General features: G+C 42.9%; 1 protein-coding gene across 2 annotated transcripts; it reads right to left on the bottom strand.

The window, feature by feature from the left end:
• Window positions 1–2,519: 2,519 nt before the first annotated feature.
• CDADC1 (cytidine and dCMP deaminase domain containing 1) lies at window positions 2,520–16,974 on the bottom strand. Of its 2 annotated transcripts, none has more exons than XM_054810905.1 (9): window positions 16,824–16,974; window positions 13,534–13,628; window positions 11,798–11,975; window positions 10,383–10,961; window positions 9,743–9,792; window positions 8,524–8,693; window positions 7,801–7,990; window positions 7,079–7,139; window positions 2,520–5,777 (listed from the first exon to the last, which is right to left on the bottom strand). In XM_054810905.1, the coding sequence occupies exons 1-9, from the start codon at window positions 16,900–16,902 to the stop codon at window positions 5,704–5,706; spliced, it is 1,476 nt and encodes a 491-aa protein (XP_054666880.1). In that variant the 5' UTR covers window positions 16,903–16,974; the 3' UTR covers window positions 2,520–5,703. The 2 variants fall into 2 exon arrangements, with proteins under 2 accessions (XP_054666880.1, XP_054666887.1); XM_054810912.1 differs by having other exon boundaries at window positions 7,816–7,990; window positions 16,824–16,954.
• Window positions 16,975–17,066: the final 92 nt, after the last annotated feature.

The following is a 17,066-nucleotide window of genomic DNA, read 5'->3' as shown; positions in this document are numbered from 1 at the left end:
GCTCTTGCTTAAGTTATTGCTCCAATGCTTCATGATTTCCCCAGGCTTCTTCAACCCCTTATTTTTCCTCCAAGTTAGAAATTTAGCTGCCCTGGGGGAAAAATTTACTGGCAAAGTGGTGAGGTGACCTCACCAGAGCCAAAGTAGAGATAGTTGAGCAATGAAGGCGAAAGAGGACAAAAAAATGCAGGCAGACTGCAAAGGCTTCGTTGTTGTTAATATACCTCTCTAGTGCCAGTGATTAACATGTTGCAGAAGTACTATCTGCATTAAAACTGGAGCAGACCCCATCCCTTCAGCAGTGGTGGGAATAACGCACAGTGGTCCTGTAGCTTCAGGTAGACGCCCAGTGCTGAGGCAGAGCCTGGCTCCTCGGAAAAGCGAAGTGGAAAATTTCAGGTACAAACAGATGATACTTGGAGCGCAGAAGATAAGTGTCACACTGCAAAACACCCCAGGGAAAAGCCGTGCGCAGTGCTTTGCATGCCCGCTCCCAGCCCAAACACGGTTCAGCCCGTGCTGTTGCGAGTCAAGCAATGCCCGTTCCTACGCGGCAGTCGCGCCAGCCCCATTTTCCCCCCTCTTCTTATTTACGAGTTTTGAGCCGTCTCAAGTGTTCTGGCATTTACAGCGAGCATCAGCACACCTTTATCTTGTGCTGCCCGCAGCAGCAGCAGGGTATTCCGCATGCCTCTTGCGGTGTGTGGTAAAACACCTCCCCGCTGCGGCACACGAACCGACCCCCCCCCCGCCGCCACCCCCCGCGCAGGGAGCCGGGACCCGAGCGGGGCCCATTCCCCTCCTCACAGCGCCCCCTGACGGCCACGCTGCAGCGCCGCAGCCTCCCTCAGTCCTGCCCGTAAGGAGCAGGAGCCGCAGCGAAGGCAAAATAGTTCCAGTTTAGAGCTGGGAACCAAACTGGGGAGGCTTGGCTGGCTCGGGTTCGTTAAGCCCGCCGCGGAATCAGCGCAGCAGCTCTTTGCCTGTTCTGTCCCTGCACCGAAGACTTCGCTGCCCTTCGCCTTCTCACCCAGGGCTGTAGGACTAGTCTCTGACTGCGACCAGCACATTGGTGATTGGAATTTCAAGGGAGTGTTTTGGCATGTCGTGAAGGTAAGGACCCCTGTCTTGGCTCTACTTGTATCCATCACATTATCAGAAGGAGGTGGGTTCCAGTGAAAGATACCTCATTCCCTCAAAAAGGGAGCAAAACTGCAAAACACGGAGCAGCACATTCTGCCCAGTACCTGAAAATGCTTGAGCCCAGATGTTACCTGTGTATACGTATGCAATGTACAAAACCGGTGTGTTAGCAGATAGTTGTGCAGGCCTCAGAAAACAGAAGGATCCCAAGGAAGATCGGCAAGTGTTTGACAACAATTCCCTGCTATTCTCTTTCTGTGCACAATGGAGTTTGGCTTTGCACATGTGGCACTGTGACCATCTTCATTAATGATATGGTAATCCAGATCTATTAGAAATTGGCACGCACCATCTGCCTTCTTTGCTTTTCTAGTCCCCAAGCAATGTCGCTTACTGGATTTAGCAAATTAAAGCCAAACAGATATTTGAAGTCTGGTTCGCAGGCAGAATGGCTGAAACAAAAAAATCTATTATTTAGTCTGCAAAGCTTTTCAGAGTAGTCCTTGCATTAAACGTGGCTTTGGGAAGGCTGTCCCATTGCTAGATGGCTGACCGTGCCCCACTGACTGCTCACTGTGTGTCTACAATGATATTTCAGTTCAAGAGCCCTTCTGAAACACATCTCTCATCTGTCCCCGCTTACTGCATGCGGCTCTGTGACACAAGCCAGTCTTGGAGTGCATTGAGTGGATTCCTTTCAGATGAAGTTAAACAGGAAAACGAACTGTAGGAACAGCCCTGAGGCACTCCACCAGCTAACAGGCCTTCAGTCCACATGCCCATGCTAGAACTAGGTGGATGTAAAACCCTTGGTGGGTCAAGCCTTTGGCATCACCTGCTTCATGCTACAGACTCACTCCCTTCAGCCACACTGCTGACTGGTGTAGCCGCCAGCCCCGATCACCGCAGTGATCCCCCTCTGTGGTGACTATGAATCAAGACGCCTGCATATGCCCACGCGGGCAACCCAAGGCAGCAAGGCAGGAGGCACAGCAGGGACCAATTTTACTTCTAGATGGTCAAAGCTTCACCCAATTCCATCTCTTCCAACCAAGAAACAAGCTGCAGAGGTGGCAGCTCAATGCAATGCTCCCTGCAGCAGTTCTTACTCTCCTGAGGAGGGAATTAATGCTGATTGATGCTCGCAAGTCTGAGGGAGGGGACCCTAGCCCTTCCCCCGGGCTGACAGGAGGCACAGGCTCATGTCAAAACAAATTTTTCAGGCAGAGCAGAGTGAGGTGACGCAGCTCAGCAAACAGCCAGGAGTGCAGGAGCAAGGATAGCACTGGGCTGGTAAAGGGTGTGAGCATTTCAAAGCACTCTGTAATGATTCTAATAACCCAAAGCACTTAAAAATACACTTTAGTACTTACTGTTTGATTAATTTATTAGCAGAAAACATGTTTTGCTGTAAGGCAGACAATTATCAGAGAATTTCTGTAATTCTCAGTCGAGGCCAAATTATTACTAATAGTCAACACCTGCAATTAAAATGATTGCTCTGAAATGAATGGTAAATACCCAAAATGCATATGGAAATTTCATACAATATATAAAATATATAACTTTTACATTTCTTAATTTTAAATACATTGCTCTTTTTATGTAAGAAACAAACATCCTAGAGTTCATTTGCAAGATAAGCGCTGCAGGAGATGTCCAATGTTCCAGGGCTCTCCCTGGTAAGCAGATGACATGCACAGCAGTGCCTATGGAGTCCATGAGTTGAGAGAGAAATCCCATTCATGTTGTTCCTGTTGGCCAGGGTATAAACCCTACTTTGTAATCCCGGTAAGAATTAAAGAAGTAGGGTTTTACTGATAATCAGAGCCTATAGAAATTTGTGAGCCTCTGGAGGAATCTGTAGAAATACAGCAAGACAGAAATAAAGCCAGACTTCCAAGCCTTCAGCCCTACAAGCGATTCCAAATTTCATGGAAAGTTTTGTACAAAAATCCTCTTTTTAAAAACCGATAAAAAGTAAAGTCTTAACTCCTCATGAAGTACAGGTTACCAGCAGCATTCACTGCAGAGTAGTTATTTAATGTGTGTGATATTTGACTTGTATGTTGATTTATCTCCCAGTGTACCTAGGCCACCCATGATGTTTCAGGGACTTTTCAATTTCAGCTGTTCCTATACAGACTTCTTTACCGATTTGATACCAGTTGACTGATCAGTATAAAACTTGCAGAGGCCTTAAACCTACCCATTTTTTCCCCCTGCTTCTACCTCAAGTAGGAAAGCATTGCCAATGGATTATGGAAATAAGAAGGTTTCAGTAGGTGGGGAGGGGTGGACTTTTTACTCTAATCTGGACAGTGTTCTTCTGACTTGTAGAAAAAAACAAGAGTAATTACTCTAACGCAAGATGCTTACAAGAAGTGTGTGTGTGGGAGGAACATGCCAAAGTAAAATATTTATGATTTAAAAACAGATTATAATCTTGCTTATGAAACACCAACATTTGACTTCAACCTCATATGGAAGTTGCAAACAATGAAACTATATAATTCTTGATGAGAGGGAAAAACTGTCTTTCTGAGGTTTGTATAACATCCAGACCAATAACTTAATCCCCAGGCCCTGGACTCTGAATCTGACACTGAGGCACAGAGCTCTTGCAGCTGGATCTGCTCGTCCTAAGTTCAGGACCTGGGTTCCTCCACACCAGATGACAAGACCTGGTGAAAAGGTGGTTCAGCTATTTCCTCATGAGTTACTGTGAAAAAGCACTCTTTTGTGGTGTGACACAAAAAGGGATTTCACCATCCTTCCCTTACTTGACAAACAAGGTCAGATTTTTCTCCTTCACTCACTACCTGGTCCTGGGAAATGAAGGTGTATGTACCCTGCTTAGCAAGACTGTGGTGGTGCAGGAGGTCAGCCAGCTGCCTGGTGACATTTCTGCTGCTAACTCTGCACGTACCGCACTCAACCAGCAGCCCTTGAGTAGCCTTCAGTCTACCTAGACTCAGAGAAACATCAGCTTCTCCAGCTCCAATAAGAGTGAATTCTCATGGTGGTAAGAGAATATAAGCATTCCCCAGTTCTAAAGTCCCAGTAGTCAAGAATGAAGTCATACTACGAGGCATGAGGGAGGAATCACAGCTCCTTGCTGCAGCTGCAAGCATCAAGAACTGTACCTGAAGTTGCAGGACCAGTAGCCAAACTGGGTGAGAACAGACTCCATGTAATTAATGCCACATTAAGGATGCTTTGCACACTATCCAATCCCAGCTTTGCTATCTAGGTCCAACCTTTCCCAAAGCCTAAAAGAAACAAACAGAACCTACAGCAGCATCTTAAGACATGATTCCTCTTCCAGGACTTTAAGGAGGGCAGCAATGACAAGACGCATGAAAGAACTGGGAAAAGGCCGTTTATATATCCTACCAGCAGCAGCAGAAAAAGGTTTAAGGTGCTTGCACTTGAGAGCTGAGCAGAGGAGTGAACATAAAGTCTTCGAACATTTGCTAAAACAAACAGCTAAAGGTCCTATTCAAAGAAGCAAACAGATAGGAATAAGGAGAGTGACCTCTCAAGAGATGCTGGGTACAACTGTCCATTCTGGTTACCCGTTACCTACCCAGCACCCCCTCAAAACTACCAACAACATTAGACTGCAGTTTCAGTGGCTGTTTTAAAGTCACCCTTGCTCCACATGTAGTCATCCAAGAGATTGGCACCTGAAAAGATTCAGGCTATTCCACTGGTTCCATCCTATCTAAGAAATAACAGGACATCTGGTACTTGATTAGCTTCTGTAGTCCTAGAAGCCCATTCATGAAGATGAACAAAACCCAAACACTAGCAATCTTCACATAGTACATAGGGGCCAGGGAGACAGATGCGCACAGACAAATTCTTTTAGGCCTGCATCCAGAGGCTGCGAAAAAGCAAAGCTACTCTTTGTCTACGTTAATTCAGATGGGACGCACTTGAGGAAGCACACAGAGCAGCAATGCAAGCACCACAAGACAAAATAGCTCTGCTGCTATGGTAGTTGGAAGAGGGTATGTATGAGAGACAAGCTTGATCTCCAAATCACGTACCTAGCAACGATTGCCACCCTAATGGCTTTGTCGCCTTTATACAAGCAGACTATGCAAAAGCCACTTTCAGGAATAGGTATAATTGCTAGTGATTGTTTATCTACCATTTCCTAGAAGATTCCCTTGATGTTTGTACTTGAAGAACTAGGGTGTATTTCTGCATTCTGCTAGCCCAGAACTTTGAAATCCATTCCCTCAGTACACCAAGCAAAAAAGACACCATTTTATTACTACTGTGATCTACCAGCAATAAACTTTCAGTATTTTTTTAATGTGTTAATTAGCCACCCAGTTACTTTCACAGAAAATACAAGCAGCATTTTTCCCCAGGAACTTCTAAATTAAAAAGACCTTCAGATAATTCTGTAAAACATTTAAGACATCATAAATAAACTTATTCTAAAAATCACTTTCCAAACAATAAATAAAACTCTTCCTTATTTGAAAGTGCAAACAGGCTGCATTATAAAAAGTACAGAGCAAGACTGCAGAAGTGCTTAATTATTCAATAGTGACCAAGACACAGTTTCTTGTTTTGGTGCTGCTGGTCATCTAGTGATTTTGTTTTCTGGACCCCATCTAAAGAAAAAAATATGTGTGAAACATTAATACAATAGTAAGCATAGTCTAAATACTCAACACGTACAGGCACACTGGAATAACAGTGGGTGGGGGGTGAAAGGGGGAGCTTGTCTTCTTCCCCATATAGATGAACACACAATAATCATAGTAAAAGAAACATACTAAGGAAAAATAGCAACTTAAAACAGTTCTGTGTTGAAATACAAGCATACCATCTCGAAGAAAACATTGTTAGAAAAATGAGCCCTGTTAAAGGTTGTCAAACAAAGTACCCCAGGATGAATCTTTCTCCAGCTGGGTCTAAAAACCATTAGCAGAGAGAGGGACAAACAAGCCCTAACATTTTGCAGTGATTACTAATGCCATAAACACTACTCTGAGCACTTCCCTCCCCCTTTCGCCCCCGACTCATAAGGAAATAGCTAACAAAGAGACTTCTCCACTCATCTAGCTCACTACATGTTAGGAATTAGCTTGTAGTACGTGGGTATTTATGTGCTACAAAAACCACCTTCAGGTTTTTTTATGCTCCTAGCATGGTGCTCAATGCTTTGAATAACTGCCAACTCCCTATCTTTACGCTCCATATCTTCATGCTTGAGGCACAAAAATGATTTATCTTCTTTTTCCACATTATTTTGCCTGTGGATAAGAAGTGTTTTAAGGACTGGTAGCTGACAGTAGATGCCAATGGTGGGTCCCTTTTGAAGCACAAAAAGGCTTCATCTAAACCCTGTTTTCAGAAGATGATGGCTCCTTTGCTACAGGGGTGCAGACTGACAAGGATTTTGTGGCCTTAATATTATATATGTGTATATAAACACACAAAAATAAATGTTGATTGAAAAGCACTGTCATAGATTCTACTTCATAAAAGAAACACTGAAATGTTCTGCAGAACATATTTAAATGACTTGGAGGAGTCCAATTTCTCCTGAAAAAGAATGGCACTCTTTATAGAATACAATATAAAAAGTCTTTATACAACAAAATTTAAAGCATGATAAAGTAGTCTGTAATGACTATGTGCAAAACAGCATATTGTCGACCTTGATAACAGCATTACTAGATTTTGTAATGTGTGTGCCAATGCCAAGCATTTGTTAAAACAAGCTTGTTTTTGACTTACCATTAGTTCATCTATTCAAAAAGCTCAGAGAAGTTTTCATAGCAAAATTTAACTAATTGAAATCAAGATTAATTAAGACTAATCAATCCCAGAGGGATTCAGGTACACTTAAAACTTGATCTCACTTATTGGCTTCAGTCATAAAATGAATTAATGAAAAAAAACTTACTTTCTCTGGTTGTGGGGTCGTGGAATTCAAGGGCATTAGTGTGCAATGGATTTGGTTGCCACTGTTAAAAGAAGAAGAAAAGGTTTACTTATTCCAGAAGACAGAAGAAAGAGCAAAAGGAAAAAGTACCCTACAGTCCTTCACTGTAAGGCATGACTAGGGATGAGGCAGGAAATGAAGAGCTCCCCCTCCAACACACACTTGCTTTGAGCATAAAAAGCTATTAAGGGGTTTGTGGGCCATTTACTCCCTTGAGAAGGGGAAATGAGCCTGCTCAAACCAACAGCAACTGCAGTTTGTCATGGTGAGCACCTCAAGCGCAGGAGCATGTGGCCACCTTCAAAACCCACCACAGCTCTTTCAGGAGCTGCTGGAAGGGCCTACAGAATCACACAGTGATCTCCCACATCAGCTGCCGTGCTATGACAGGGAGGCTTGGAGAGAACTTCAGAGTGTGAAGAGACCACCTCAAACGCAGCAACAATTAGAGGGAAATCTGCAAGGAAATTACATCGCAGAAAACAGGCACACTCGGCTCCCCCATCTGGCATATGGCACAGCACTTGTCCCCAGTGTTGTGACAGAGCAACCTCTCAGTTCCACTCACTTGACTGAACAGCACAAGAAAACGCTCTTCGATGCTGGCTGCAGGTGACTGCTCACTCCAACCTCCCCCCAGTGCTGCCCGGAGTTTTTAGAATATAGTACATTTAGACACGTACTGTAAATTTGCTTACACCCTCAAGTTCACCAAACTTCATATAGGATATGTCTGCTTTCTTTTTTCCAGCATCAACATCTCCCGCATAGATCTGCTTGATACCAGCCCCTTTGATTAAAGGGACACATTCATCACATGGACATTTCGTCACAAATATCATGCTTCTCTCATCTGGCTTGATTTCTCGACACCTACAAGCAGTCAGAAAATAGAATTTCAGAGTTTCTATCTTGATAGTTTTGAATGGTGACAAACTTGATACCTCACAAGAGAAAACAAAGACATGTTGTGTTATCTACTCTCAGAAGCAACTTATTCCTACTCAAGTGCACTAGCACACGACAATATCTGGTTTGGTTTTATTACCTGTGAACAACACATCCATCCCACCTTCCCACACATGTCATGGTTGGAAGCCTCGATAATTGCCACACTTCCATATTTCAAGTTATAGCATGGTCCCAGCAGGAAGCAGAGGCAGTGGCTTGTATCTGAAGGATAGCTGCCATGCATTGGAGTGCATATCTTTTAAAAACCAGGTTCACTTAAGAAGTCTGAGGAAACCTCAGAGTTGACTGTGTCCATGCACATCCAAATTCTGCATCACAGGCATAAACAAGACCACAATTGCAATCCACACTTCATCACAGTGACATCAGGCATTTGTCATGGAATTGTTTTTGAACTCTCTCATTCTTTTCTGTGGTAAAAATAAACCCATTACCTGAATGTCAAGGCATTCTGCTCCGCATGTATAATGTATCTGAATTTTCTGATTTCCCGATCCTTTTGTTTATCATCCATGTGTGGAAAATCAGCATATTCAGATCCAACGGGAAAGGCATTGTAACCACAGCCTACAAAATACATTGCTCCTGTTCCATCACAGCTTCTCTGCAACAGTAAGCAAAGCATCAAATTTAAACTAAGTCTAGTGATGTGCAGTGTATAGTTTCACATTATCACTTCATGCCAAGGTACAGCAGTTAAGAGAGAACTCAGTTCTTGCTAACTGCTCCATGCCTGTATGGAGCTTTTCCATTAAGCTCCATAGGAGCCGCACAGGCAAACTGTACCACCACAGACAACACATTGCACTAGGCTTTAGAGGCTTTCCTTTTAGCAAGTAATACTGATAGCAGGAACAAAACGTCTGAATGATTTAGTCCTTAAGCCTTTCTGCAATGTACAAAATTAAAGACAGCTGGAGTTAGTCTGTGGTGTGCCAGAGACTGTGTTTCACCTGTCTCTCAACAGGCCCAGTGACCAGTGGGCTGACAAAGTAGCAATTGGCAATTGAAATCAGAATAAGAAACGAAACAGCAATAAGCAGTTGATGACTGAAGTGCTAAAAACAAATGAAGAGTATGTTGCAGCTGCATAAAGAATGAGGCTTCCTGGGATTGGTAACATGCATAATCAGAGACATAAAGAAATAAAAACTTTATGTTTGGATGGGAAAAAGCACAGTAACAATATTTGTAGAAAAATATTGCTGTGATCCAAAAAGGAATGTGCTAAAGCCAGTACAGCATTTCAACTGCAACAAAAAACCTCAAGAGATTGTCAGGCTATGATTGCACTGAGACCTCTCCAAAAAAGCTGCAAAGAGGGACCACGCAGAGTAGGCATGTGCTGCCTGATCAGCAGCTGTGGCAAAACTCTGTAGCCAGGACACCTGGAATAACTGACAATGACTAGGGAAGCAAGCACACAGAAAAGCTAGGCAGAGACTCGTTTATACTTCCCCTTGATCTTGACAGCGTAACAATGAACCAGTCATCAACTTAGTTACTAAAGAATGAGAAGTGCAAGCTTTCTATAGCGCTGTCCGTGTGTAGGAAAAACTCACGTATATAAGCTTAAAGCAAAGTAACAAGCTCAAAGCAGATACATGTGTATGAATTGTGAGTGCAAGGAAAAGTAACTTTTTCAATACTTACTGATTTTTCTTCTGCCCAAATAATAGCTCCAACTCCCGTCTTATGATCCTCTAAAATACATAACATTTTAGCAGTAAATAACAACGGCCCCCCATCAAAACTCCAGCATCTTTGCAAAGAATATATAATATATAAAATACATATTCAGATATATAATCACTTTCACTAATAAGATTGGAACTAGGAAACTTAATATAACTGTACTTAATGCCCTACTGGAAGGGTATTATTTCACTGCTCTTTTCTGAAGAAGTGTACATAATATGCTTAAAATATTGGCATTTACTTGATAACAGAAACATCTTGTGAAACCTTCATATAAAAGACCCTCAGAGCAGCTTGGAGAATTTAAATGTCGTTGTATTCTATTTTCAGATAGGTGTTGGACACATTGGCAGGGCAGGCTTTGCTAGCACTGTATGTGAAATACCTGCCCTGATTTTCTTCTTGGAAAGCTCAGTGCTTTCACACATAATACTATGTACCCCAGTGGAATTTTTACTACTACTGCTGCTCCTGTTTCACAGATGTAGGAGCGGAATTCAGCAGCTTGCTCAAGGAAGTATTTGGAAGAAGACTGAAATCAGGAACTTGCTCTACTCATGAGACCCATTCTTCCTCCACTACTGTAACAACTCACCTGTCCGGTATGCAAGTAGTCTGGCCTGTATCATACAATGCCTTGCAATTTCTTGGGGCAAACTCTGATGGTCTGTTTCATTTGTTCGCCATGATTCACTGTTGTAAAATCCAAAGCCTCCAAAGACAGGGACACTGGCAGCCACTGTTGCCAAGACCAACACAAGATCTTTCATATTTTGCCTAAGGTTGCTGAAGTATGGATTTTCACAGAGGTTCTCCAGTCCTATTGTCATCAATATTTGCTTGTGCGTTTCCTCATTTGAAATTAGGAATAAACTTTCATACTCTTTTATTCTCTCTTGTCTACACGCAGTATAAAAGTCAGTATTCGAGTTAGCCTCAGATTTTGCTATTTTTTGAATAAAATCAAACTTGGTGGAAGTTTCTTCAATAAATTGCATCATATAGCACACCAAGGGCTGAAGCAACACACACACACGAGCACGACTATTTGACTTCAGTCTTTCTACTGCTTTGGCATCTAGCTTTGCATCATCAGTAGTCATGGGATTGGATGCCTCATTCTGCAAGCTGATTTCAGGATCTGCAGGCCAGTAAGAAATCCTGTTCACACCAGCTGGAAGAGAAGATAATGCAGCAAAAGGAACCATGCAAGCACAGTGGAACATACACCTCATTTTCAATACACTATTCCCTAACCCTGGTTTTACTCCTTTACGGTCATGAGTGCTGTTTCAATGGCATCTGGATAACAAAAATGCTAGCATATATGAGTATCAAGAGCTTATCAGACTTGATAATCAGACTATAGGCAAAAATTGGTATTTCCTATGTTCTAAGATCTTTGTGGTAGCCTAATTTTGCATCTTACCCACGACAGATACATTAACACCACACAAAAAAGTTAGCACTAATAGAAGTTGCTGCTGAGATTAAAAAACAATACTTGCAGAAGGGCTGTACCAGCAGATGCCATTTCAGGAAGTGAATAATCTGACTTGTCTTCATCTCTTTTGGGAAAACAAAACCATAAAGTACTCCCTGTGATTTCTGCATAAAAAACCCCCTTCCTCTGGTGCCACTGACAAGCAATGGGAGAGCAAGAAAAAATGTAACAATCTAGGCCTACTCATCAGGCTTAGGGTTGCTCTGGCAAAGTGCAGCAGGCATGTCAGAATCTCAGCCGTGCATCCCAACCAAGAGACAAGCATCACCAACAATAATAGTTGCACAGAGAAATAGGGTCTCAGTAGCAAACCCTAGTTTCTTGGTCATCAGCTCCAGAAAATGCGTATTCAATACTGTTTTCAGCCTTGTGGAAAGTATCAGTGCTGGCGACACAAGTTAGGGATTGGCATTACAACTGGGAGAGTCCAAAGAGAAAACAGGCTTTCTGATACCACCAATCACAAGCATAACATTTACTCCTACTCCACTACAGTCATTGCTTACCGTTTACAATCATTTTTAAACAAGTCGAACATGGTTTTCTGGAAAAATAAAGATCACAGTTTTTAAGTCTTGATCCGTGTTTAATGAGTGCAATCTGGCCAGCATGCAAGTCTGTACTGGAACAATGAAGACCAATAATCTTCATGTTTTTCACCACAACTAGACCACTCTTCTTTACCTACAGAAAAATGCATTACTATTATTATTTTACTTTTTCTCAACATCAAGTCCATAGAGATCTTATGGCTCTTCCTTGGGTAACAGTAATCAGCCAGGATGAGAGCACATAGCTTTTCAATACAAATTGTGATATGAATCATTAAATAATCTGTTACACTTCCTCTAAGCAGTATTTTTTTGGTGGTTTCTACACGTGCCTGTTAATATCAGAGTGCTGTGGCCCTGTCAAACTTCGGGTAGGGCCTTGTCGCAAATTCCTGATTTTTCTGGTCATTGCTTTACCCATAACAAAACCCAGCAGCACCATAGAAAATTCTGTCCATTATAGCTGAAAACCTCTCTGAATCATTCAGCATCTGGAAACACTCTTGAATTTAATTTCTGCCTTAAGTTTGACCATCCTGGGAGCCAATAGCTTCTCTAGCTTAATTTCTGTCTCTTCATTTATAGAAATGAATCCTGGTTCTAAAGAATCTTCCATGGAAAAAGTCTGCATACCACAGACAAGAGCTCTGACATCTGGATTCCCATGTATTGTTAGGAAACTGGATACAGGCTAGTTTGATGAAGCTGGTGAAACAGATCTCATTATGCAATCCAGCTGCTACCAGAACACTGGTGCCTTAGATCTGTACGTTATTCAATTTCTTTGTGGTTATAGAAATGAGGCTGTACTAAAACCCTACATATAACCCAAGTGCCATTCCTAACTGAATTACTAAATTTGAAACTGCTTTTGAAGTCTGTATGGCACTGCTCAGCTATCCCTCTTTCAGATCTAGTCTGGGACATACCAAGCTCTGAAAATTAGGCCTAATTGTCACTCAAATTACTTTCCTATCTTTTCTTGCCCTGGCTGATACATGTGCTATGGATCTTAGCACATGAGTATGCTCTGCACAAACTAGTAATCATTTTAAAGAGCACAAGAAGAACTCTGATCACAAAAGGAAACGCCCTGTTCCAGAACACTCTGAATATCCCCCTCTACTTCAACGTGTAACTGGCAGTTATTTAGAAGACCCATTCTCAAGGATGGTTTCTTTTCATTGTCAGTAAGGTAGTTATTTACAAGTTCTTCATCAACAAACATTTCAAGTATTTCTGTGCACCTCCACTGTACAAGAGAAGTCTTCTACAATAATGAACATCGACATTTTAAAGAGTATCTCCACACCATCAACAACACTGATTTTAAAGTTATAATTAGTATATACTAAGAAGTGCGTGGTATACACCATGCCTCCTTTGTTATGCTCTTCACAATACCCACCAGCATTTTTTACTGTTTGCTTCACCTGTCGGGGGTATACTTTGCCTTTCAAAGTTTTTCAGAAATAGCATGCTATTTAACCATTTTGCTATTTTTCTCCCACCAGTGGATTTTTTTCTACCTCTAAGAAATATTTGAAAAATGGTTATGAACTTTTTTTTTACTTTTTTTTTTCCCCCCTCTGGACTATCTGTCATGTAAAGAGCAGTTAGGTTAAATTCACTGCAGGAGCTATTAGCATATGTTCAGAAAGACCAATTAACAGTAAATGCAGACATTTTACCTGTGATTTTTTCTGTTGCTCAGCTGAGGGAAAGAGCTCCATCCAGAGACTGAACAAAGTAAAAAGATTGACCTTAGAAAGTCTTGGCACTTGACCTGTCATTAGAAGAAAAAAAAGACATATTTATTAAACAATATTTATAAAGAAACCCCACATTGTTGAACAATATTCTCCTAGTCTTCTACATCAGTGCTGCTACAGAAGCTGGTTCATCAACTACTTCTGCTATTACAGCAGCCAAATCCACACTGTCCTCTTCAGGGCAGTAGTTGTCAACTTGGAATGCTCACATCTGGGTGCAGAGATCAGATTTGTGCAACAAGAGAAAGTGGTGAAACTTTCACAGAAATTCAATGAGTTAATTCTACTCAGAGGTGAAAAGCAGAAATCACAGATCAGATCCCACATAACTTACGTGCTCAAATGATTCACTGATGCTTACAAAAATTTGAGACATAGCTTGTGATTCAGCTTCAGACTCACCACAGAAGACAACAAAAATATCTAGGCACGCATCATTATCTTACACTGACACTCGCAGCAAGAGTGGATGAGCCATTGTGAAACCTTCCAGTTACATAAGTTCTGGGAAAATCTGCTTCTGTTTTTTTTACAGTCTGCTTAAATTTTGGTTAGACTTCGACAAAAATTCAAACCTGTTGCTCAGGTTGTCCCTTCTGACTAAATAAGCAAAGAGGTAGCAAAGAATCTCTTCTCAGACCATCCCCTTGTGCCGTGTTGTGCTTCTACTCAAAATCTGGACATCATCCTGTGAGGGCCAGCGCTCAGCATTACCAAGTATCCCACAAATGAAAAAGAAGGAAGTGCTGCATTGTTCACTAATGCTTGTACCATTCCAGATGTAAAGCCGTCTTGCCCCTCACACTTGGCAAGAAGTTAATTAAGTCTTCCAAAAAGCTCCAGTCCCTATTTCTCAGGGGTGCTTACAGAGAGCTGTAATGAACACATGCTCCTCTGCAGGTCTCACGTGTGCTGTCTGACAATAGTATTATTGCTGGTTTTATCCCCTACCGCAAATGTTAAAGTTTTTGCAAAAGAGGAAAGGGTAGAGGCAAGAATAGAACAGAGAAAAACATTTCTTTAAGTAGTTCCAGCAGTTTGGAAGAGATATAATCAGATACTAAGAATCCTTTGGTGGGGGAGAGGGTTAGTTTACTGACGTGTCTGTGAACCCCAACAATTAGGACAGCAGATAAACATGCAATCCATGACTGGAATATAATTTTCAGACAGTATTTAAGCAGCTTTTTTCACACAGAAGTGAGAGCAAAATTACTAGGGATTCTGGAAAGCAACTACAGATCTCTCAGCAGCATCATCTCCTGCCACACTGTCCACTACTCCTTAGGCTGCCCAGCTATGCTATCCCACTGCATGCAAGCACCACAAGGAGCACCTGGTTAGCACAATCAGACACATGTGCTAGAAATGTCCACGGCAAATAGCACATGTGAAAATTTGTCATCACTTGTACTAAAACCAAACTGTAAAAGTAAGTCCACAAGCCACATCTAAACAAGTAGAATTTGTTTTCTTAAATGGGCATTTGAATTCATTCTCATTACCACCCCTGTTCACTCCTGTTGTAGTACACGCATGTACAGTTCCCAAATAGCAAGCTAAAATAAACAGTGCAATTTATACCAACTCACACATATACCATCATGTTTTCTAAAATGGATTACAATTTGACGTACAGTCCATTTCTTGGACCTAATCTGAGTGTGACCTGTCAAACACACGGGAAACAAACTGAAGAACGTATCAATTCACAACCCTGTTGTGAATTGACATGAATTTATAATGAGAAGCAGAAGAATGTTATGATGAAAAAGGAAAGACCTGTGGTCACAGTCATCCTATCAATGTATCCGCATCTTTATTCACTTATGTAGTTCAATGTTCCCTTAAGTTCAACAGAGTGAAGAGAACACTGACTGAAATGGGAAAAAAGGTAGAAGACATCTTACAGAATTTAAAGCAACTACAGAAGATTGGGTAAGAAAAAGAATCAGGCTCTTTGCTGCTGAGAGCAAAACCATATATGAAAGGAGCGCTCTTTTCAGGTGCATCAAGTCCTCACGGCTTCCCTACTTGACACAGCTCCCTAATTCACACAAAGGTACGATTTTATTCATCCAGGTTATGGATTTCGCTCCAGTGAGGCAAAGCATCCTCCAGGGAAAGCATGCTGTGAAGGCCAGTGTCAAAAACCTTGCTGCCTCCACACCTGCAAGCAAAAAGGAGCAGGGCACTGCCCATCCGGATGTGGCTGAGATACAGGATTATGCCATGGCTGCAATGTAGGAGTCCCTAGTTCAAAGTCTGAAAGGCTTGTAAGAAGTCATCTTACAAGTAATGTGCTCTGACATCACCCACGGAGGAGGAAATCAATGACATGACTCTCCTGCCTGGGAAAAGGAAACTAGAAACTATTTTCAGACCTCATCTTCCTTGCTCGCTTGGAAGCAGGATTTTCATAAAACTAGAAGGATACAAACCCCATTTACCCATCAAGGAGACGTGGCAGCACTGTTGTGGTCCTCAGTCTGAGAGCTATATATACAGCTCGTGGTTGATCTGTATGCACACACCGCTCCCCTGGGACTGCAGCGATGGGATATATGAAATCTATCAAAATAATCCGCTTTGTCTGGGAATCCCCAGCTTTGTGAGAAAGTTGCTCTCTATTAATTTTGTACATGGGCCCTGCTGTAGGGGTTAGTAAGAACACCCCTCAAAAGAAAAGCATTTTTATGCACATCACATTTTATACACATTAAATATACATGGTATAGGACTGGAAAAAGAAATTATTTTGACGGGGGATGGAAATGCAAAATACAAGCATATGTTATCAAAAAGCCTTATGAATAAGAGCGCGGGCAAGCAGAGGGCAGAGAGCGGGGAATACTTTATTGCATCGTCTGTAACGGGCAGGAGCTCTCTATGAAACAGCAGTTGAGGAGGGGGAAGCAGGAGCTCTCTGAACAGCCCCGCGGAGGCAAAAGCCTTACAAGTGCCCTGGCGAGAGGACAAACCGGACGGTTCCGGGCATTTCGTTAAACACCTCGAAGCAGCCGGTGGGCGAGAAGATACCCGCGAAAGGCCGGTCAGGACACACCCCCACCTCCCTCCCCTCCCCGCCCGCCGTTATGCCCGCTCCCCACCGCGGCGGGGCCGCGGCTCCCTCACAACCGGTGAAGGCCCCAGGCCCAGCCCGCCCCCCGCCACCAGGCCCCCCATGGCGGGCACAGGGCGGCGCTCACCGGCCATGCTGTCGGTCTGTGTGCTTGCCGCGCTCACCCGCGGCGCCCCCGCCGCCACCGTCTCCTCTGCACCATGCATGGGTATCGGTATCGGTATCGATGCCGGTGCCGGTGCCCGTGCCGGTGCCGGTGCCCTCTCCCTCACCCGCCCCGCCCCCATGACAGCCCCGCTCCTCCCTCAGGGCGTCGCCGCGGCGGGGGCGTCCGCATGGCAACCGCTACTGACGGGCGGGCGCCTCGGCC

This window comes from Grus americana, chromosome 1, assembly GCF_028858705.1.
Source record: "Grus americana isolate bGruAme1 chromosome 1, bGruAme1.mat, whole genome shotgun sequence".
Classification (NCBI taxonomy): Eukaryota; Metazoa; Chordata; class Aves; order Gruiformes; family Gruidae; genus Grus; species Grus americana.
Note: the sequence above shows the minus strand (reverse complement) of the source record. Positions and strands in the feature narration are given on the sequence as shown.

Coding starts and splice junctions, on each gene's coding strand:
- CDADC1 (XM_054810905.1), bottom strand. CDS start 16,902: ATGCATGGTGCAGAGGAGACGGTGGCGGCGGGGGCGCCGCGGGTGAGC. Junction 9,793..10,382: donor ACTACTTGCATACCGGACAG/GTGAGTTGTTAC, acceptor TATGTATTTTAG/AGGATCATAAGACGGGAGTT. Junction 7,991..8,523: donor CAGAATGCCTTGACATTCAG/GTAATGGGTTTA, acceptor GACTGCTTGTAG/GTGTCGAGAAATCAAGCCAG.